General features: G+C 47.4%; 2 protein-coding genes and 1 pseudogene across 4 annotated transcripts; 1 reads left to right on the top strand and 2 right to left on the bottom strand.

The window, feature by feature from the left end:
- Positions 1–461: 461 nt before the first annotated feature.
- Positions 462–13,262, bottom strand: Syce1l (synaptonemal complex central element protein 1 like). The gene is made up of 11 exons (XM_036188860.1): positions 13,108–13,262; positions 4,618–4,680; positions 3,713–3,772; positions 3,468–3,542; positions 2,843–2,890; positions 2,538–2,592; positions 1,876–1,939; positions 1,086–1,155; positions 922–1,006; positions 733–805; positions 462–530 (listed from the first exon to the last, which is right to left on the bottom strand). Exons 1-11 carry the CDS (start codon positions 13,256–13,258, stop codon positions 462–464), a joined length of 813 nt encoding a protein of 270 aa, XP_036044753.1. The 5' UTR covers positions 13,259–13,262.
- LOC118583814 lies at positions 4,689–6,918 on the top strand (annotated as a pseudogene).
- Positions 11,281–22,420, bottom strand: Mon1b (MON1 homolog B, secretory trafficking associated). Of its 3 annotated transcripts, none has more exons than XM_036188015.1 (6): positions 22,264–22,420; positions 21,694–21,851; positions 19,908–20,267; positions 18,567–19,386; positions 18,145–18,292; positions 11,281–14,444 (listed from the first exon to the last, which is right to left on the bottom strand). In XM_036188015.1, exons 2-6 carry the CDS (start codon positions 21,839–21,841, stop codon positions 14,244–14,246), a joined length of 1,677 nt encoding a protein of 558 aa, XP_036043908.1. In that variant the 5' UTR covers positions 21,842–21,851; positions 22,264–22,420; the 3' UTR covers positions 11,281–14,243. The 3 variants fall into 3 exon arrangements, with proteins under 3 accessions (XP_036043908.1, XP_036043907.1, XP_036043906.1); XM_036188014.1 differs by lacking the exon at positions 22,264–22,420 and adding an exon at positions 22,056–22,257; XM_036188013.1 differs by lacking the exon at positions 22,264–22,420 and having other exon boundaries at positions 21,694–22,257.
- Positions 22,421–22,959: the final 539 nt, after the last annotated feature.

Here is a 22,959-nt window from a genome sequence, read left to right as displayed (position 1 = left end):
AGACAGCAATGAAAGGCCTCTCTGGGACCAGAACCCAGCTGTGAGGGACCACAGGAGAGAGGGACAGGTCTGAGATGTCAAAGACCCTGCAGAGAACAATACCTGGGGGGGGGGGCGGGAGAGCTAGGACTTCTCTGGACCACAGGAGTGCTGGCCTGGATCTATGTTGATGAGTTGATGCTTCTGTACCCCTGGGCGTGCCCAGGGAGAAGGGGTGAGCCCTCACTATCTGACATTCATTCACTGGGCTGCTCAGGAGCTTTTATTGAGTATTTGCTGTATGCCTATGGCTGATGAGTAAAGTGTAGCTGATGTTGCACCCAGAGATGCCCTGGACACCTGCCCACCACATGGCTAGAGCCTCTTGCTTCCAGCAAACTTCACACGCACAGACTCACTGGAATCATCTTTATTTCTTGGTAGGCCTTGAAGGGATGTGAGTACTGGTGGGCCCTCGTGGCCTAGCAGGGCATCCTTGTCCCTGGCAGCTCTCCCAATGGCTCCAAATGATGTTGCTCCTCTTGGCCAGCCTAAGGGCAGTGGGAGCAGGTTGCTGACAAGACACTCTTACTCAGACACCCTCTTGTCTGCACCTGCCAGCTCCTAGTGGCTCCCTCAGCATGTCCCAATACTGGAGATGCCTGGGCCTCTCTGAAACCCCCTTCTCAGGAGACCTCCAGGGGCCTCCACTTACTTCTCTTTAGTCTCTGCTTCTATTCACTGGGTGCCTACCTCTCCCGTGTTGTTCTGGGTTTCCGTGGTGCTCTGTGACTGGCCCCCAAATGTGTTCAGCTCCGTCTTCAGCCTATGAGAAAAGCAGAGAAAAGAGAGCAAGCAATTGTGCAGGGTGTCAGGGAGGAAGATTCAGGACAGAGCCCGGAAGAGCTGAGGCCTGGGTTGAGGGGCATGACCTTCTCTCACCCACAGTTCTCAGGGGTGTTCTGGACCTCCCTGGCTGTCTGCAGCCGCCTCTCCACTTCCTGCAGCCGAGAACACAGCGAAGTCCCTGCAGGCAGTGTCTGGACATCAAGGTGGGTTCTCTGAGGCATTGTGTCCCACCACCCATCACTGCCCGAGAGCCTCACTCTCCATCAGCAGCTGCTCTTTGCTGCATTCCATTGCACTGATCTCCTGGGTCAGTCGGTGCTGCAGGACCTGCAAGGATGGAGGCCTGTCTCTCTGTCCCTTGTCCTGATGACACCTCCAGCCCATCCCTCTTTGCACTTTTGACAAAGTCCTTCCCTCCAGTGGGTCGTTCACTCATTTTTTAACTGCAGTTTCTGCCGTGGCTACGGACTCACTTCACACCAATGTCCCCTCATATTTCTCAGAATCTCTTTCTAACAACTCTTCGGATCCTCATTCCCCATTTGCTATTCTTTGAATGTTCCAGAAGTTCAGCCTTTATCAGAAGTGCACACTTATCTTCTGCACTCAAGTGCTTAACATGTGTGGTTAGATGCCAACATGTCAGAGACAGTGCCCCAGGCTTACAGGGTCTATCTACTTTGCCTTCTTGGCTGGAGTCTGGCTATGCATTTCCCCTGAGACACTTGAGGTGGAAAGGGTCTTTTGGTATACTGCTGCCTCTCCCTGCCTGGAATGTCACCTGATGCCCCTATCTGCACTAAATGAAGGTTTTCTCGAGGTTCCCGTGGGCCACTTGGAGAAAACACAAAATCCATAGAAGCCATGACAACAGCCAGCAAAGGATACCAGGTATGGAAATGAGGGGTGGGGCAAAGCGGCCAGTTATGGGGTCAAAGGTGACAGGAGAGAGGAGCACTGGGCCTGAGCAAGGGTGGGAACCAGACCACTAACAGACACACTAAAGCCGTGGGAAGAGTAGAGGTTGGAAGGGACATTGTCGCTTACATGGAACTCCCAGAGGTCCTTGCGCTGACTTGTCAGATCCTCCAGTCGCTCTTTAGCGTTCAACCTGTGGACAGACACCAGCCTTGAAAAGTTAGGGCCAGGACCCGCTGGGCAGTCAGGTTTGGGGTGCCTCCTGCTCAGGCCTTCGGGTCCTGCCAATGCTCCCCTTCCGGGGTCTGTAAAAGCCTCCTCTCTGTGGCACCTTTTCCTCCGGCAAGCTCCACTCACACCCTGCTTAGCTGCCCACCAGACTCCAGGCTTAGGAATAACTCCAGCTTCCTCAGGCTGAATCCTGACAACTGGACTGTATGCTTCCTGGGCGGGGACTGGATCTTTCACAGTCCAACTCTGCCTGAGCCCCCACTCTCTCCAAGAATGCTTCTCATTCTTTTGTTACAAGTGATCCCTTATGTATCCCTCTGGGGACCACAGCCCTGTCCATCTTGTTGCCCCTACGAATGTGCCTTCCCATGAAAACTGTACAAGGGTGCAGTTGGTCAAACTGTTGAATTTATTCTATCACCACCCGCAATGATCAGGGAACTATCCTGTCTTGGTGCTCTGCTTCATAGAAGGGAAATAAGGAGTGTGTATCCAGGACTCGTTACACTAGCTCTTGTCCCTCCTCCTCAAGCTGGGGCAGAGCTGGGAAGGACTCTTACCACTGAGTCTCACTTTCCCTCTCCTGGCAATGCTTCTGGAGAAGCATCAGAGCCTCTGTGGAGAAAGCAGACAAGACAGCCTGATGAAGGACCTTGGCAGAACAAGGTTAGGCAGAGTCCAGGGGCCCCACATGACCTTGGACGTTGGTGGGCACTCACAAGACTTGTGTGCATCCTCCACATGAGTAGCCAGGGGAGAGAGTGGAGAGAAGCCCCACGACCCAGCTTTCAGTGGGACTCCTGTGGCTGCTCAGGAAGGTGGGCTTTGTGAAGCAATGGGAAGAATAAAGAAGAATGGAGGATACCTTTTTTTTTGCACAGGACCTCCTCTAGGTGTCCTTTCTCTTCATTTACTGTGAAACATGGTGACACTTTCAGCCTCTGGAGGCTACATCCCTTATCCCCACCGCAATTTTATCCAATAGGCAAAATCACACAGAAGATGGGGGAGAAGTGAGGTAGGTATCTCCTTTCTACCCTTGTCACCGCCTCCCACAGGGCGCCCCCTCCCCGATTCCTTCCCCCGTACCCCCACATCCATGTTCTCTTAAGTGCCAACAGAGTCAAAGGAGTGACTAGGGCGAAGAAAATACAAGTTTGTGCTGGAAAGAAGAGTGAACTATTAAAGAAGGAAATGCCGTGTCAGGTAGAAACAGGCTCCGTGGAAAGAAACTAGGCAAAAGCAGAGGGAGGGAGACACAAGGTGCAGAAGGGGTAGGACTCTGATTTTAGACGAAATCATCCAAAAAGGTCGTGTTAGGGCCAGCTGAGCTGTGAACTGAAAGATAACTTGATACAGTGGGCAATCTGAATTGTATGGGTGAAGGGGACTGCAGGCGAGGGCACAGCCTGGATGAAGGCCCTGAGCCGTGTTTGGAAATGCCCGCAGCGCTCCAGGGATCCCTGGATCCCTCTTTTGACCCCACTCACAGGAATCTAGCTCCCGATGCATGGCCTCCTGGAGAGCTTGAGCCTCTACCAGCTCTTCAGTGGATCTCTCCTTTGCTAGACCAACAAAAGGAAGAAGGGACTGTGTGAGCAAGTGCAACCCTACTGTTTTTCCTGCGGCTTGTGACATGGCTTATTCTTTTTCAGACAGCCCTATGTAGAAGGTACTCAAAGTCCAGGCTCCTTCCTGCTGGTATCAACTGTCCTGTCTAGGTTCCCAAATTTACCTTGCTGCAGCTCATTAATTCGATGAATCAGGTCCTCAATCTGGGGTTCCAGGCTTCCCTCTGAAGAAAGAGGGCAGACTGAGCCAGAAAGGACAGGTGCCTGGCTGTCCCAGGCAGTTAAGAGTAGGACTGCTATCAGATGCTGGGTTTCTCCTGTTAGCCACCCACAGGCTATTCTAGAGCACCTGCTTTGTGTTGGAATCTCTAACAAGTCCAGCCCTTAAATGGATACTCAATGAAAGCTGGCTCTCAGGTTCCTTCTCAACAAAAAAAATGCCAAGTGCAAAATACTCTGTATTGTCCTTTGTCATTTGTGGGTTTTAAAATGACAAGAAATACATTCCCATGGATGCTGTTTATTTTAAAAGAATCTCTGGAAAACACTTGCTCATTTAATGACTGATGCTATGGGGAAATAGCTCAGTAGTACAGTGGTCCTAGGTTCAAGGTGCATAACTAATGAATAAATAAATACTGTTGCTTGTCTGTGGGTTAGGAAAATGAATAAACAGGTATGTGGTTAGATGGATGGATGGATGGATGGATGGATGGATGGATGGATGGATAGATGGATGGATGGATGAAAAGGTGAATGGGCTGATGAATGGAGTGTGTGTGTGTGTGTGTGTGTGTGTGTGTGTGTGTGTGTGTGTCTGTGTGTGTGTCTGTCTGTCTGTCTGTCTGTGTGTGTCTGTGTATGTATCTATGTGCCCCTGTAAGTTTTCCATGCTCTTAAAGATTTTGAATTTTATCTGTAGGACTTCATTTTTGGCTCAAAGAATAAAAGCAAATAAGAAATAAACACATGCAATAGGATTCTTTTCCGGAGTTGTGAGCTGACCGTTTCAGATTCTAACCCTATCTGCCTGATTCAAAATCGGAGGCTCGAACACAGGATACCTGACCTTTCTGCAGCTTTTTTACTGTCTCCAGCAAGTCTTCAGTCTTACTCAAAGACATGGCCTGCCCTGTAGAGATGAAAACCGGAATTACAGGGTCCAGTAGGAGTAAGGACGAAGCCAGGAAAGACCCAGACCCTGGAAGAAGAGCAGTGAGAATTCTGTAGTTTCCACTACAGTAGGGCACCTGGGGAACCCTCTTCTCTGTATCTAAGGATCATGGTATATATTAGATGAATCAGCTTCTCCACCAGAGGACAAAAGACCCCCCAGAACTCCCCTAGTCAAACTCAGGGTGAGAATAATGTATTCTTGACTCTGCTGCGGTTGAAAGTCATCATGAATTCTAATCCACGCAACAGGGAAGACAGATTATACACTGATTTCTTTACAATTAATTATAGCCCTAATTTGTAAATTCTAATGAACTGATGGATCCAGACATGGCTACTCATGCTGCTAATACATATTTATTTTAACTCATGTGTGTATGTTGCAGTACATGTGTAAGAACCTCTATGTGGAGCTATATTTATTTATGTGAGCAAATGTATAGGCCAGAAGTCAACTTCCCTGTCACACTCCACTGTACTTTTTGTGACATAGTCTCTCACTGTACATGAGGCTGGCCGTGTCAGCTAGATTGGCCAGCCAGCCTGATTCTGAAAATCTCCAAACCTCATCCCTATTTACTCCATGCTGGGGTTACTGTGGTGATATTTTATTTGTACTTTAATAAATAAAGCTTGCCTGGAGATCAGAGGGAAAAGGCCAGCCATTATAAGTAAACCAAGAAGTCAGGCGGTGGTAGCAAATGCCCTTAATTCTATCACTTAGCAAGCAGGATCTCTGTGTGTTCAAGGCAACATTGGAAACAGAGCTATGTGTGGTGGCACATGCCTTAATTCCAACACTAGTTAACCATGGAGATATGGAAGTCTACACAGACAGACAGAAAGTGACAGAGCTGTGTAGGAAGAGGAAGTAATATAGCTGGACAGAGAGCAAATCAGATGGCAGAACAGCAAGGCATATAGGCGTGGGTGGACAGGAAGTCACAGCATCTGGAAGCTGCCAAGTTGGTGAGGTAAGGTTGGCTGGTGGCTTTCCCCATTTCCCTGATCTCTCTAAGGCTTTCATCCCTATATTTGGCTCCATGTTTTTTTTTTTATTTAATAAGACTATTTAGAAATTTGTCTACAGGTTACAGACTCTGACTGCTGTACTTAGCAGGGGATCTAGGGATCTGAACTCAGGTCCACACTTGTGCAGCAAGCACTTTACCCACTGAACCATTTCCCAGTCAGTCCTTAATCATTTTAAGCAGAAAGAAGTGGGTATGAGGAACCTCTTGATGCACAACCAAAACACTGTTCTCAAAAGCAAAAAAGAGCCCAATGAGATGCTTAGTTCTATCTCAACTTGATATGCCATGTTTGGTTGATATCCATGGGAGGCCTTTCCTTTTCTGAATAGAAATGGAGGAGGAATTGGGGAAAGGGAAATGGGGGAGAGACTGGGAGAAAAGTAGGGAGAAGAAACTACAGTCAGGATGTGAAACAATAAATAAACAAGAAAGCAAGACCCTACCAAAAAATGGAACTACTTTCTTAGTACTAATCTAGAATACATACAAAAGACAGGTGATGTGGTAACGATGCTATTGGGAATCTACTCAATATTATGAAGACTAGGAATCAACACACACACACACACACACACACACACTGGGGGAAAAACCCGACATTAAGAAAGACTTGTGCCTACCTATCTCAGGCCTCACTTGAGGCAGGGACAGACCCTTCACCAGAGGGCAGGACCCAGGGACCTCTCTGTTCAGCCCAGTTTTGTCCTCACTTCCCCTTAGACTGTTTAAAGGCACAAGGAAGATGGTGGGAAATTCACTGTTGTCCTTGCCAGAAAGGTAACTTGTGGCTTTGTTCTGCTCTTAAACTCTCAGTTTGATGTCACAGTTTATCTTGTGTGGGCTTTCATTCCTGAACCTCGGTTAAACTCTTTAGGTTTAACCTCTTGGCCTCAAAAATATTGAGCAGTTGCATTACCTATCTCCCTCCATATTACCACTGTGATTGGTTATGTATTCTTACTTGGAGTACTTAGTGTACCTCTCCACTCAACTTCATTCATACAATTATAGGTAACTACCAAAAATCAGCAATGGAAGAACTACCAGAATTAAGAGATATTCTCATCAGTGAAGTTAACAGAATGTTCTTCCTTGAAGCCAAAGAACTTAACAGCCAACTCTGTTTTGGATGTAAAGACCCTAAGACCAAACATTTGTAAGGTTTGGGCTGAATAATTTTGAACATAATTACATTGAGTGTCCTTTTAATATCCAATAGGAGATCTAAAAACATGAACATTGATCTCTAAGATTGAGTTCAGTTAATATTGTAAATGCTTTCGAACATGAGTTTGAATTGACAGAAGAAATAAAAAAGAGAAAGAGGGGGATGGGGAGATGGCTCAGCGGTTAAGAGCACTGGCTAGTCTTCCAGAGGACCTGAGTTCAATTCCCAGCAACCACATGATGGCTCACAACCATCTACGATGAGATCTGGTGCCTTCTTCCACCCTGCAGCCATACATGCAGACAGAACACTGTATATATAATAAACAAATCTTTAAAAATAGAGAGAAAGAATGACCTGTAACCTATATCAACAAACTACAATGGACCAAATGTACTTGGCTCCTTATTCAAGAAAATACACTTTGCATGATGCATAATTCTACAGATGGTTTAGCACGAGCTCATATTACTTTAAAATTCAAACAAATAATGCTGATATGAACATAGTTGAACACATGTCCTTGTAGTAAGATTGAGCATTCCTTGGGTATATGCCCAAGAGTGGTATAGCTGGGTCTCAATTTTCTGAGAAACTGCCATACTCATTTCCACAGAGGTTGCACAAGTTTGCATTCCCACCAACAGTGGAAGAGTGTTCCCTGTGTTCCATATCCTCTCCAGCATAAGCTGTCTTCAGTGTTTTTTGATCTTAGCCATTCTGACAAGTGTAAGATGGTATCTCCGAGTTGTTTTAATTTGCATTTCCCTGATGACTAAGACCCTCTGGATATGGAAGACGGTTGTTTGGCTCAAGCTGTTTGGGGGGCACCCAGGCAGGGGGATCAGGATCCATTCCTGATGCATGGGCAGGCTTCTGGGAGTCTGGTGCCTGTGGTGTGATGCCTTGTGCAGCCTTGGTGCAGTGGTGAGAGGCTTGGATCTGCCTAGGCTCAGTGTGCCGGGCTCTGCTGACTCCCCATGGGAGACCTTGATTTGGGGAATGTGGGGGTGTGGGGTGACTTGGGAGGGAGGGCTAGGGGATGGGAGGAGGGAGGAGGTGGGATCTGTGGGTGGTATGTAGAGTGAGTAGAAAATTTCTTAGTAAAGAAAAATGAAAAAAAAATTCAAACAAACAATCAGGAAGAATGCCATAACTTCTTGAAATCAATGATAAAAGCTCAAATACTAATGACCTGCTCCTTTCCATAGAAAACTGGACAGAGAAGAAAATATAGCTCATAAACACAGACCAAGGGCAGAAAATGCTTCTCCATAGTAGTAAAGAAAGTCCCTTAGTCTCAGACCCCAAGGTCCCCAGTCTCTCTTCTTAGAAGTCATTCAGTGATCCAAGCTGTGGATTGACATACAGGCAAGTATCCTTTCTCTACAAATAGGACACTATGTCATATAGGATGTCACAGATCTCCTATTTTTCTCCTGACAAGGTATACTGGTGATCAGTTTCTTCTTTTTGGTAGCTGTATAGATTTCCACTATACATATGCCATAATTTAAGAGCAATTTCCTACTCTTTCTATAGGTTGTCCCTTTCACAGCCATAAATAATGCCATGGTTATGATTTCCTTTTCTCAGCTGCGGAGACAGAGTACTATAAAGTAGGTCTTCCCTCTGTGTAGGGTCATCAAATGCCATACTGTGTATCATTGTGCCTTATATTTCCTTTGTCTTGCAAGGGTATTACCACTGAATTATGGTCCATCCTAAGCCAGTATGACCTCATCTTCAGTAGTTCTATCTGCACAGATCCTATATGTTTGTTAGTTATATTTTGTTTATATAGATAAATACCTGCATGTATGTTTGTGCACTACATGTCTCGTGCTCAGAGGTCAGGAGTCAGACCCCCTAACTGGAGTTATAGGAGGTTGTGAGCTGCTGGGTGGGTGCTGGGAATCAAAACTGGGTCATGAGGAAAAGTAGCCAAGTGCTCTTAACCATTTTAATTATTAATTTGCCACAACTTAGAATCATGGGAGAGGAAAGCCTCAATTGAAGAATTACCCAAATCAGGTTATCCTGTGGGTATGTTGCTGGCAATTGTCTTTACTGTTAATTAATGCAGGAGGGTCCAGCCAGTGTGGTACATTCTGAGTTAGGGGTCTTGAAAAAGAGGGAAAGGCTGGCTGACAGCAGGGAGCAAGAAGGAAGCATAGCTACATCCGTTTCACTCTGCTCTTGGCTGCAGATGTGTAGTATGACTAGCTGCTTGAGTGAGTTCCTGCCCTCACTCCCCTGTTGTGATAGACTATAACTTGGAACTGTAAGCCAAATAAATCCTTTCTCCCCTAAGTTGCTATTTATCAGAATAGTTTATCACAGCAACAGAAATGAAACTAAAGCGTTCTGTTTCCTAATAAGGTCACTTTTTTGCACTTTTTAAAAATTCTGTAACAATTTCATACATATGTATAATGTATTATACTTTGAGGCTCCCCAAGCCAGGGAAAGGGTCACACTTTTAGTTCAATTAATTAATTTTGGGGATGCTCTACATCAAACTTGCAGACTCACACGTGCTAAGCCAGGACTTCGCTAGCTAAGCTACATGGCCAGCTCGAGGGGTACTTAGTATCCCATCCAATATGTGCTTCTGCTTTCATTGGCCTGTGCCTGCTGGATACATCTGGATACTATTTAGAGGCTACATGCTACATCAAAGGCTGTGCCTATCATTAAATTTGACTGGCAAAACCAGTGCTCTATTTCAAGTTTCCTGGTAGTTTACACCAGGACATTCTTATCTCCTTTAGATCGGAAACTCCATTCCTAAGAATACATCTTAAAGAGACCACTAGGGGAGGTAGACAAGATCTTCACTGCTTTGCTGTTAACAATGTTAACACATGGAAGTAACGTGAAGATGCCTCGGAGAGTTAATTACAGCATTTTGGTAGGATGAAGTTCTTTACAGCCATTAAAAATTACATTGTACAGTGGTTTTTCTTTTCTTGTTTGTTTTTTTTATCTTGAGCTCATCTTGTTGGAATGTTGGGTGCTTGTTCACCTTCTTAGCATCCTTTTGTCTCTCTGGGATCTATAGTAAACTAGTATTCATTCATTTGGCTTTGCACTTTAATTTTTTTAAATTACTTAGACATGGACAGTGAACATGGCATTACAAGTCTGTGGGAGGGAGAGGTGGATGAGATGTGGCAAAGGCAGAAGTACTACTTTTCCAAGGGACCCAGTTCAGCATCCAGCACCTATGTCAGATAGCTTAAATCCACCTGACTCCAGCTACAGGGACCCAGTGCCCTCCTCTGGCCTTCTCTGGCACCTGTGCTCACATGTACATACACACACACACACACAAACACACACACACACACACACACACACACACGAAAATGTAAGTAAAATCTTTTTTTAAAGTCTCATTTCACCAACATCCCCTTCTCAGAATTAACCACTGCCAGCAGTGACTATATTTTCACCTTTTAGAAAAAATATTTCATGTGTCACTTATTTAAAAAAATTTTAGTACCCAAATAGCATTCTAAAAGTCCAAACACTACAAATCTTTGAAGAAATGAAACTTGCCCTTCTCTTTGGCCCCGAATCTCATTACCACGATACAATCATCTCTGATAAGTTGATGTATCTCCCGAGACATTTTTATTATTTAAAACAATTTTAATATTTTGTAAAGAAAGAAAAGCTCGTAACAGAGAAAGGTGTTTGTTTGCTTAACATTTTATGAAAACTTTCTAACACAGAGTATGAGAATGCCATGATGAACCCTCATATACATGGCCCAGATGCTAGGACTGTTAACATCCACCCACATTTACTTCTCGTGTTACTATAATCTCATGCGGTATGATTAGCAATCATCATGCAGTTTCTCTAATACTCAGACCACATGTAATGTTCTCCAACTAGCTCATGTGCTCTCCGGCTGGCCTTTGCGACTACTTCTGCAAAAACTCCATCTGTGGTTTTCCTCTCTCTGTCTTTCAACTGCTGGTCATAAGAGCCCTAGTGAGTGATAAGAGCAACTTAAAGAAAATTATCTTTATTTACTTTCACGTTTTAATGTTTTGCCCTGTATGTGTGTCTGTTCATTACATGTGTGCCTGATCCTTGTGGAGGTCAGCAAAGGGTATCAGATCCCCTGGAACAGGAGTTACAGACAGCTGTGAGCCACTGTGTGGGTGCTGGAAATTGAACTCGGTCCTCTGCAAGAGCAGCCAGTGCTCTTAACTGCTGAGCATCTCTCCAGCCCCCAAGTGATAAGAAAATTTGAAAATTTTAATTTAAGTCTTAAATCTAATATCTCCATGAACAACAAAAACCCTCCTTGTTACAAAAGAAAAGAGCCTGTGGAGGATACGTCCCCTTTTAACATTTTATTTTGAAATTATTTCAGATGTACACAAAAGTCGTAGAAATAGGCTGTGGTACTCTATCAGAGCCTCCATGTTTTGAGTGTTTTTCAACTGTAACTTGCAGATAGCATGGCCCATTAATATTTAATATTCCAGTGCATATTTCCTATATACAGAGACTCCAAGTAACTGCACAATAGCCATTAAAATCTGGGAGCTACCATTGGTCCAATGTTAATGTATAATCCTCAGGTGCTGCTCACCTTTCCCTTTCCTTCTTATATTTTAAATTACACATTACTACCTATTTTTCTAAGTGATAAATAAAACAATGAATCACAAGAGACCTCCATTTGGCCTCCCCAATCCAAGGCCCTTAACCAGTTACCGAAGTGTGCTTACCTCGCTTTCCGAGCGGCTCTCCTTGGTGCTCCCCTTCCTTTCTTGTTTCAATCCCAACTATTCAATAATAAAAATAAAACTTCTGGGGTCCATCTTTTATAAATGAACAACTAAATCAACTGAAAACCGTTTATTCCCTTCTTTCAGAAAATCTACACTCTGCACAGCTATCCCTAATTTGGTCACTTCTGGGACCACTTCCTGTATCTGTCCTGAGTCACCACTGCCTACCCTTGGTCCATGTGTTTGTGTACTCAATCTTCTGTGATTACCTAGCATGGAAGCCACAGATGTGGAAGAGCATCTGCTAAAATCGTAAGCCTCCACCAGCAGGCCTGGATGCCACTGGTGCTAAGAAAGATCCCCCTGCGCCCAATTCAATGGCTGACAAACGTAACCTGATATGCCTTCCAACTTCCTCTAGTGCCAGTGAAGTCCCTCATTACTTCTACAGTGAGGGATTTGAAAGGTTGATGCTAAGTTTTCAAATCTCTGTGGCAGTGTATCAAATGCTTAATAAAGCATGGTTAGTTGCTGTCTGATTTTTATTCTTTGAAAACTGGCACCCAACATGTGGCTGCAATTTAAGACAAATTCTGTTAAAAATGATTTCATTATTCACCCATTTGAAAAAAGAAAAAAAAAAAAAAATCACTATGTACCAAGCACCAAGCAGGCGGTTCGGGTGCCCGGGGAAACTGCAGTACTTGAAGGTCACACCCATTGTTTTGGAATCTGAATAGACAGGTCTGGCAAGATGCCGCCTCCTGTGTCTGGTCATGTAGTGACAGACCTGGTGCTCAGGAAGGGAAGGTGGGTATACATACAAAGTTTGAACACCTGTTGAAGCAGGGTCCGGGTCACTGGCTATGCTATTTTCTCTACTTTAGAATGTTTGGGAATTTTCTATAATCAAAACAAAAATGTTCTTCTGGTGGATTTACCGTGAGACATTTTCTTTTCAAAGAACTGCAAATTCCAGTAGTTTCTAGGCTGGACTCCATTTCCTTGCCCCAGTGAGGGGAGAAGCTGTCATGACTTGAGTCACAACAAATTTGAACACTGTGAGAAAACCCTTCTCAATGGCCTTGAAAAGAATCCCTGTAGTATCATGTAGGCTGGCTGCGAATGACATCGAGGAGTGCCTCCCCCGGCTGTGTGGCAACAGGGCAGTTTTTGTGACAGTCTCACTATCCCTTTCTGATTTGCTTAGTACCGGGTCCTAAGATGAACTATTTAAGTATTTAAAAAGGGTCAATAAAGGTGGCAAGTTACCTAGGTGATGAGAACAGGCATGTTATTTATTTCCACTGTGTGGAAGTTAAAAAATTCAATAGGCTAAAAACATTTTTTCTAAAAAAATTACTCTCGATTATTTTAATGAGCCAAAGCCTCTCTTTCCCTTCCACCCTGTGTGCCCCCACTACCTCGGGCATCCTCAGGCGCCTCAGGTCCCAGCCTCTCCGCCATCAAAGGCTCCAGCTCCGCAGCCATTTCCCAATGTGGGGCATCTGCGCATGTGCCATAAAAAAGTGGAAAACAGCGGCAGAGAAAAGCAGCGCGTGCTGCTACAGCCATTGCAGGAAACCAGGGGGTGGGGCAACGCAGGTACCTGCTCTGAGCAAGCGCAGAACATCTGCAACGCAACTAATAGCTGGCACGCATGCGCACAATCCCAGGGCCATATTGCTGATCAAGGCTGGAAGCAGGGTAGTGGGCTGTTGAGGAGGGTTGTGTATACAAGTTCTTCAAAGGTTCTTCTCCTTTAGGTTGCTGCTGCAAGCGGCCGACGTCCAGAACAAATGGCAATAGAGTTCCAAGCCCTGTCCGTGTCCTTCACAGTTCACAGGTCTCCACTAAAAGGGCCTAAAGAAAGCTCTCTCTCAAGTAGAAGCCTTAGAGGCTAAGAGCGTCTTCACAAAGCTGCATCCTGGCCGCTGGGTGAAGTCACGTGGCATGTGTTACACTGGAGGAAACCTTATTAATGTAAGAAACGGCCCTAATTGGTGGGGCTTGTTTGTATTTTAAAGTAGGGAAAAATGATGGAGGAAAAAAAGGCCACCAAGGACAGAAGAATGTCTTGTGGGATTCAACTTTAGGCCCTTGCTGTAGTTTTCTTCAAACTTCCTTAGGCTGGTTTCAAGCATAGGCTAGCCCTGCATTCCAAATTCTAGAGCCCTTGTGCGTGACCCGCCCCTACCCCGAGGAGAGTCTCAGCCCAGTCTTACTTAGGTCTGCTTGGAAGATGCACATGGTAGCAAGCTGTGCTGCCTAGAGGAGGCTTGCAGGGAACAGCCAGTGACAGAGGGTGCAGTGCATTCAGGTTAGTTGCGGAGGTGAGGCAAAGGGAGGCATTCAGCTTTCCTAAATGTGGAGGTGCCTGAGGGGGCTCAGAGCACAACCTGTGCTCCTGGCTGCTGTCCCCTTCTCCCATTTGTGGGCAAACCCTGAGATCTTGCCCACCTGCCCGAGGAAACAGGGACCAGCCCCACACAGACTTCTACCCACATTTCCAGAGTAGAGACAGAATTTAAAAGCCAAATGTGGTCACTCTAGCAGTCATTCAGAGTCCAGTGAACAAGCCATTGTTGGGGGCCTGCTCCACTGAGGAGGAGGGGGGTGTGGAGTACTTGGGTGGGTAACGGATGAAAAGCCGATCCTCTTCCTTCCTCACCCATCGCAGGAGCTTCGTCACTACTAAGATGGCACCTGCCTTGGTCACCAGGGGGCTGAGGCAAGTATAGAGCTCAAATTTGGACGTCACCTGTGGAGATGGAGGGGAGATAGTCAGATGGGCTAGAGCTAGCCATGAACAATCCTGTGCGCCTCAACCCAACCTTGTGTGCCCTGAAGCTTGAAGACATGCCTAGCAGCAACTGGATGTGGCTTACTAGGCTAAGGCAGGCAATCTGGGATTATGCTGTCAAGGGCAGACAAGAAGCAGCTGGACCAGTGGCTTCAACTGGGTCATTGTGACTGTGTGTGTGTCTCTGTGTATGTGCTTATCTGTGGATTAGAGATAACGGTCACACCAACACTCAATATTCGGTGAGCAGTCATTACATACAAGGCTGGTCTATGCTCCTGCCCCTGTGTGTTTATCACCTACAGCCTTGTACAACATGGTCCTCACACCAACCCAATACCTTACCCCAGAAGTCTCTGCTGTCTTTTCTATGCTACTTCTCAATGTTCTCTTTCTGTCCCAGCAACTCTGGTCTTTCTTTGCTGGTCCTAAAACACAGCCAGCCTCAGATCTTCAGTACTTCCTCTATGCATAGGCAGTTCCTCCCTGAGGGCACCCAGGCAGCTCACTGCCTTCTCTCCACCAGGAGGCTACCTTTTCGACACACCTTCCCCCAAACACCTGATTAAAAACCCTGGACCTGCTGTATCTTGGTTTTAAAATGTCAACTCTTTAGAAGAAGATAGTAAGGCTTCTTGGCAAAATGGCTGAGTCCATGAAGGATGTAGTAAGTAAAGTAAGCAAGCTGTGCTCATATGTGATAGAAACTTGCCAATGGGAAACCAGGCTCAGGCTGCCTAAATCAGGGAGTCCACTGGCTAAGTCAGAAATAACTGCAGTAAATGCTAGAAAATATTTTAGACTACAGAATTCAAGAGCTATCACATGAGGTCAGATTTATCTAAAATATAAGATTTGGGGCCAGTGAGATGGCTCAGTGGATGAAGGCACTCACCACTAAGCCTGGCACCTTGGTAAAAGGAGTGTATGGATTCCCACAAGCTGTCCACTGGCCTCTACACTCAACACATGTGCGCACACACATGTGCTAACTAAATAAATGTGATTTTTAATTAAAAAAAAATCCAGCCGGGCGGTGGTGGTGGCAGCGCACGCCTGTAATCCCAGCACTTGGGAGGCAGAGGCAGGTGGATCTCTGTGAGTTCGAGGCCAGCCTGGTCTACAGAGCTAGTCCAGGACAGGCTCCAAAGCTACAGAGAAACCTTGTCTCAAAAAACCAAAAAAAAAAAAAAAAAAAAAAAAAAAAAATCCAATAAGTAGTTTGTTCTTACATGAAGTCCTAACTAAAATGTAAAAAGTAGGGCAGTTAGAAAAACCACCAGCAGGCAAACACCCAGTAACTGCTGCAAGTTCAAATCAGAGAGGCCTATTAAAGCGAGAGGAGTAGAAGTCTAAACCCCACAAATACACAGGCCACAGGTGCTTGCTAATTACAAAGGGCAAACACTAACTTTCTAGCAGAAGTGTAGCAGAGTCCACCTTAACTCAGTGAGCCAAGCGTGCATCACATGCCTGGGGGAGACAGTACAGAAACTGGCTCACCCCCCCCCCCCACCTCTCCTGATCATGGTCCAGCAGCGAAAGACCCGAGTCAAGGGGCACTCTATAAGCAAGCTTGCTGATGTCCTTTGACAGTGCCAAGGCCACAAGGCAACAAAGCCTAGGGAAACTTTCCAGAACAAATGAGACCAGGGAACATAAAAACAGATCCAGCATGTGATCCTGGACTGGGTTCTGGATCAGGAAGTTGACATGAATGGACAACTGGCAGAATATTAATGAAGTCTGTGGACTCCATGGCAAAGAGAGCAGTGTTAACTTCCTGCTCTGTCGAGCCACTAGTTTTGTGAAAGTTTACCTTTGGCCTTTTTATGGTAATTCTTTATACTGGCTTTGCCACATCCCATTCCAAAATTACTTGAAAATTAAAATAAGCTTTAGTAATGTTTCTTTTACAAATGTGGGTGCCCTTGTATTTGGGGCATAAACGTTCAGAATTGAGACTTCATCTTAATAGATTTTTCTTGTGATGAATATAAGATGTCTTTCTTCATCTCCTTTGATTAATTTTTCTTTGAAGTCTATCTTGTTAGCTATTAGGATAGCTACACCAGCTTGCTTCTTTGGTCCATTTGATTGGAAAATCTTTTCCCAACCCTTTGTTCTGAGGTAGTGCCTGTCTTTAAAGTTGAGATGTGTTTCTTGTATATAGCATAAGGGATGGATCCTGTTTTTGTATCCATTTTGTTAGCCTGTGTCTTTTTATTGGGGAATTGAGTCCATTGATATTAAAGATGCAAATAACCAGTGATTGTTAATTCCTGTTATTTTTTGGTTTGGGTGGTGGTGGTAGTAGTAGTGTGTGTTTCCCTTCTTTGGGTTTTGCTGGTGTGATATTATCTATTGCCTCTGTTTTTGTGGGTACAGCTAACTTGAGGGAGCAGGTTGGGCGAGCTGGGTGTGGGAGACAGGACAAGGTGAGAGTAAAGAAAGAGACTTGATTTCAGGGTTAGGGAGACACCTGGTGCTAAGGAAACTCCCATGAACCCACAATAGTGAAAAAGATACCTGAACTGACCATCTACTGTAATCAGATTGGTGACTGCCCTAATTGTCATCAGAGATACTCTATCCAGTAACTGATGGAGGCAGATGCAGAGATCCACAGCCAAGCACTGGGCTGAGCTCTGGGAGTCCTGCTGAAAAAAGGGAGGAGGGGTTGTATAAGCCAGGGGGGTCTTGATGGGAGAATCCACAGAGACAGCTGATCTAGCTTGGGGGAGCTCACAGACTCTGAACCAACAGTTAGGGAGCCTGTGACTGACCTAGGTCCTCTCTATGTGTGAGACAGTTATGTAGCTTGGTCTCTTTGTAAGGCTCCTAGCAGTGAGATCAGGACCTGTCGCTGGCACTTGGCTGGCTTTTGGGAACCTGTTCCCCATGCTAGATTACCTTGCCCTGCCTTGACATAAGGGGAGGAACTAGGTCCTGCCTCAATTTGATGAGCCATGCTTTGTTCAAGCCCATGGGAGGCCTGCCCTTTCTGAATGGAGATGGAGGAGGGGAAAAGGAAGGGGAGAAGGGTAGATGGGAAGTGAAGGAGAGGACTGTGAGGAAAGGAGGGAGGGGAAACTACAGTTGATATGTAAAATAAATGAAAAAAAATGTTATTTAAATAAAATAAAAAATCCCTAGCCTAGAACAATGCTGGATCCATATTAATATGCACTGTTATTTAAAGAACGTGATGAGAAAGATTTTACTTCCTATGGGCCTGCCTGCCTGGCCACCAGCCTCTCTCAGTAGCTGAACTTTAACAGTCCCAGGTAGAGGGCATGGAGTGGTCCTGAACCTACACTGGTCAAGGAGAGCCGGGGACTCTAGACTGGTAGACAGGGAATTGGTGAGCACAGTGATCGTTGCAGATGAAATCCCTGAAAGTCCAAGACCCTGTCCTGATTGCTCACGGGGGAAAGCAAAGGAACAGCAGGGCTAAGTCAGGGTTGCAGACAGTGAGGAATCCTTCTGTAGTTTAAGACACATGTGGCCACAGGGTTAGTGGTGCAGGTAAAAGGCAGAGCTTGGCAAGTTCCAGTGGGCCTATGGGAGGTGCTAAGGCCAAAGGTTCATCACGGGGTGGGGGGCAGGGTGTGGGGGCTTGTAGAGAACGAATTGACTGACAGCCTGACCAACTCACCCAGGCCAGCAGTGTCTCCTTCTCAGCCACATGGTAAATGAGGCGCAGGGGCCGGGAGGTGCTGTGGAGGCGAGCGTGCAGGCGGTGGTACAAGTCGGACAGTCGCTGTCGCTCCTCCTCTCTGCTGTAGGGGGCCTCTAGCTCAGGACTGCAACAGAGGGAGGCACTGTGAGGAAAGGCCCGCCTCCCCCACGGCTAGGTTATGGGGCTCAGCCTCCCACATCAGGCTTGAGGGTTTCCAGTGTTGTAAGCCAAGGTGCCCCCATTAAACTAGGAAGGAGAGCCTTTTTCCCCACTAGAACAGAGAAGTGTCTGTTCCCCCTTTCTAGAGCATGGCTGGCTATCTCCTTTAACTCATGTGTACAAGATGCTGACAGCCTTGGTTAGACATGTCTTCAATTGCCTGTAGGGTCAGGGCCCACCTGGTAAACTGTGGCAGCTGGCGGTGTTGGTCAGGGATGTCCAGTGGTTTATAGAGAAAATGCCGGAGGCCAGGTGCTCCCACAGCCTGCACACTGTAGGCAGGGGCATTGGCTGCTGGCCCGTTAGAGAAGTTGGCAGCCTCCCCAAGGGTCCGCAGGGCACCAAGGTTGTGCATCCCATCTTCAACCAAGCGTCGGCAGGCAGCCATAGCATGGAAGGCCTCACGGTTGGTACCAAGCAACAGCAGGCAGACAGGCATGGAGTCCAGGCGGGCCACATAGGCATAGAAGAAACCATCTGGGTTGAAGCGAGGCAGGCACACAGGTGCCCATGCCTCACCTGCTGCAAAGGCTGGTGCACCCACCCAGTCAAGCAGTAACTGTAGATCAGCTGGGTCCAGTCGGCACTCAGCCAGCACATTCCTCTCCTGGGCTGCTGTTATCAGTCGGCCGCCAACCGCCAGCACTGACAGGGCCAGGCCTGGGGCTGTACAGCGCCGCAGTAGTGTGCCCAGGGCATCCCGCAGGGGACGGGCCAGAGGCACACAACGCACAGCACCCAGGAGCAGGGCACCAGGATCTTGCTCCACACTGTCCAGGAGCCGGTCCAGTGTGCGCTCTGAGCCAGCCAGCAGACGACGTAGATCATAGTTCTGCTTGTGTGCAAAGATGCGGGCCACGCTTGCACGAGTCAGTGTGCTCACAATTTGTGCATGCACTGCAAGCAGCTCACCCCGCAGCTGTGCTGCTGATTGTGGAGTCCGGGACACAGCCACCAGCAGGAGTGGGCCTTGCTGCAGGAACACCAGCTTGTGGTCCTCTAGGGGAAGGAGAAGTGTGCAGGGGCAGAGGCAGACCAAGAATGAGCCAAGGAATCAGACAGGACACCTTTCCCAAACACGCTCCAATAGATACAGCACCTGGCCCAAGCCTGCACTCTTCCTCTGCCAGCACCAGAATTAGGGCAAGGACAAGCTAGGGATATTGGGACATTTGTAAAGATGTGGGCTTTGGAGGAATCAGGTAATCTAGACAGACAGCGTGGAGTCAGGGTGGTGGGAATGGGGAGATGGACAAGGACTGAGACAAAGCCAGGTCATACAGCACACATCCTCACTCCCAGACAACCAGGTGGTACACTGCCAACCACTTGGATGGAACCCAAAGAGATGGGCCTCCATACAGTCACCCTCACTGACTCACTTCTGGTGGCTAAAGACCCATGTAGGCAGGCAGACAGGCAGATCTACCCGTGGCCAGTGACATAGACCTCTAACCCCCAGCCATATTCCCAGCTACTAGCCACCAGCCCCCATTATGGCCCCCTTTCTCTTCACTCACCAGCATATATGGCTCGGATGGCATCTCCTGCACTCTGTACGAAGGACACAAGGGCTGTCATCACACCCATGGTGGCAGACAGTGCCTCCACACTACCATACCGTGAGTAGATGGGCTTGCCTGCCTCACTCAGCACAAACACGTGCTTCCTTTGGCTGCGCCAGTCCTCGTCACTGGGGTCACCATCATTGGGGTCCCCATCACTGGGGTCTTCTCCCTGGCCCTCAGAGCTACCCTCAGGTTCTCCAGTGGGACTGCCATCTGAAGCTGTAGTTTTCCAGTGCTCACAAGTGCTTGATGGGGCCTCAGCCGGAGGCAAAGGTGATAGGAGGCTGGGTGGCTGGTCCTTGGCCTTGGATCCTGAAAGGGAGCCCTGAGTGGCTCATCTCCTTCTAACCCCATGTTTCAACAATCTATCAAAGCCTTACCAGTCCCATGACCTGCAATGACCCAGGCATGCTGACAAAGATCTCTATATGTCTTCCTAGCTATTCAGTGAACAATGGATGATGATGGCCGAAACCTTCCTACCTATGTCCACTGACACTAAGGTCTCAATGAGCCCCACCCTAAAACACAAATAATCCAACATGTTCTCACTGCTGTTCACTGGCTCCTCCATTATTTCCTTTCAACACTGCCATTCCTAGGTCTTCAAAGCACCCCACTCTCCAAATAACTATTAATCTGCTTATCTGCTGGGCTCTTTATTAACTTCTCTGACCCCTTATTTATTCTATTCTGATGTGTACGTACCCCTCAATGGCCACCATTAAAATACACCAACTGACTCTCCTAGTCCTTTTTTACCCTCATCCACATCCACTAATCCCCAGTGATGCTCACAGATGCCCACGGACTCTCTTGGTTAACCATACTCCCAGCAATGGTCCTTATTTCTCCCATTATTGTGGCCATTAACAGCCACTGGCATCCAGATCACCAGGACTCCCCTAACCTTCAACCACTCCCCCTATTTACTCATCCTGTTACATTAGCACCCCAACAAGTATATATTAATATGACCAACACTTTAGTCTTCAATAACCTTACATGACAGATCCATGCTCTTCCACTCCACCACTGGCCACCATTAACCATCACTAACACACAAGGCTTTCATGATCTCCACCTGCTCTTCCTCCAAGATTATTATTTTGAATCCATAATGAAAGCCCTTGCTTCCTTCAACACACACACACAAATTCCCGTTGGCACTGCTGTCTACTGACTCACGCAATGACAATCATCGACATGCAGCCTCATCTAATTTTCTCACACCCAATGTTTTCATAGTTTCTTAATTGTGTACTGATAATTCCATGCTTCCAAATACCCAAGTAACTTGTCTCAATTCCCATTATCTGTAAAGATGACCCTTTTTGAGCCCAAACACACCCTTCTTGATTCTTCAAGGATCTAAGCTCAGGTAAGTACATTCTGATTTCCCTACAACAGAAGGGTGTCCCGGGATGTGGGAACTCCAATGTTAAAATGAGACTTTCCAGACAAATTAGCACAGTCCATCTTCGTACCCTTGACCCCTCATGACAGGAAACATCTTGCCCCTCCCGGACAAAAGCTGACACCCCCTGGCTTCTTTATCATTTCTCAATGATTTCAATTAAACCAGCAATTCTGTGACCAACGACTGACTGAGCTACAGCTCAAGCTACTTTCTTGGGGCCCCAAAGACTGCCCTCTGGTCTCCCGTTACCTTTCCCCCTCAGCTAGCAATGACAACCCCCAGGGACTGGTTCCAAGGCTCCGTTGAGGGGAGCTATACCTGTGTCCTCCGGGTCCCCATCTCCGGGATCCGGCGTGCTCGAGTGAACCCCTTCACTGTCTCCAGCCTCCTCAATGGGGAACTGCGTGTCCACCAAGTCCTCCAAGCCCCCGGAGGCTGGGACAGCACTATCTCCTCCGGCCTCCATTTGCACATCCCTGGGGAGAAGGGGAATCGAGGGTGATGGGCAGCAAGAGAAAACTTCTTAAAAGCCGTTAGGGAGCCAGGCCCCCTGGATACATTCCTAGGGCTGTTTCCCCTAGGACGCGACTTTCAAAAACATGATCAAATACTTGCACCCTCCGGCACTTTCGGAAGGGTGACGGTCCGGTGAGCCTCCGCAAACAATGACACATTAACACCTGTTTCAACTCCGTATCTCAACTGGGTGGACAGCAACACTTCCAGGAGCCGCGGCGGCACCACACTTCCTGGTGTGGTCGTGGTGGTGGTGGTGGGCGGGGGATATGCCACACTTCCGGAAGCGACGCCTCCCGGGACACTTCCGGTTTCACAGCGTTATTTACTCCCCGGTAGCGCCAATGGCTGCCTTACGCTGCGTTCCCTCACCGTAGACATGGCGCGGGACTCTCACGAAACTCTATGGGATCTTCTCTGAGCCACCCCCTCCCGGATGCAGCCAGCGTCAGCTGAGAACTGGGGACGCGAGCGGCTCACTTCTTGTACCAAGGACTACCGGCTGAAGAGGGCGCAGCTTGCACGCCGGGCCAAGAGGGAGGGGCCTGGTTCCTTCCACCCAATCAAGCGTAGCCTTTCCCTTATGCCCCGCCCCATTCTGGTAGCTCCTCTGCAAATACTGGGCGCCAATTGGCAAATGCCATCCCTTGACTGACATGTCGCTGTTTCTAACCGAAACCTTGAGCCTGTTCCTTTCTTGACTGGAGCGAGATCATGCCGAACCAATGAACTCGCTCCCTCAGAACTGGGACAACTTCACTCTCCTTTATTCAACAAGCGAGGCGGGGCGGTGGTGGGGCGGAGCATATGCTTGACGGACAGGCTCTCCTTCCAATCAGAACGTCGCGCGCAGTCCAGCCAGCCTATGGGACTCGGATGCTGAAGCAAGAGGCGGGGCTCTGCTTGTGGGACTGACTCTTGGGAGACTGGACCGCCCCAACCTTGCGGGAAGGGGCACTGCGGAAGCCAAGGCAAGCTGCTTAGGGCTGGTATGTGTGGGCAACACGAGCCCTCCCCACTGGCAAGGAGAGATTCTGTGAACCCAGCCAGCTTAAGCCTGGGGCGGGG

The sequence above is a fragment of the Onychomys torridus genome, chromosome 5 (assembly GCF_903995425.1).
Source record: "Onychomys torridus chromosome 5, mOncTor1.1, whole genome shotgun sequence".
NCBI classification, from domain to species: Eukaryota; Metazoa; Chordata; class Mammalia; order Rodentia; family Cricetidae; genus Onychomys; species Onychomys torridus.
This window is presented reverse-complemented; position numbering and strand designations above follow the sequence as displayed.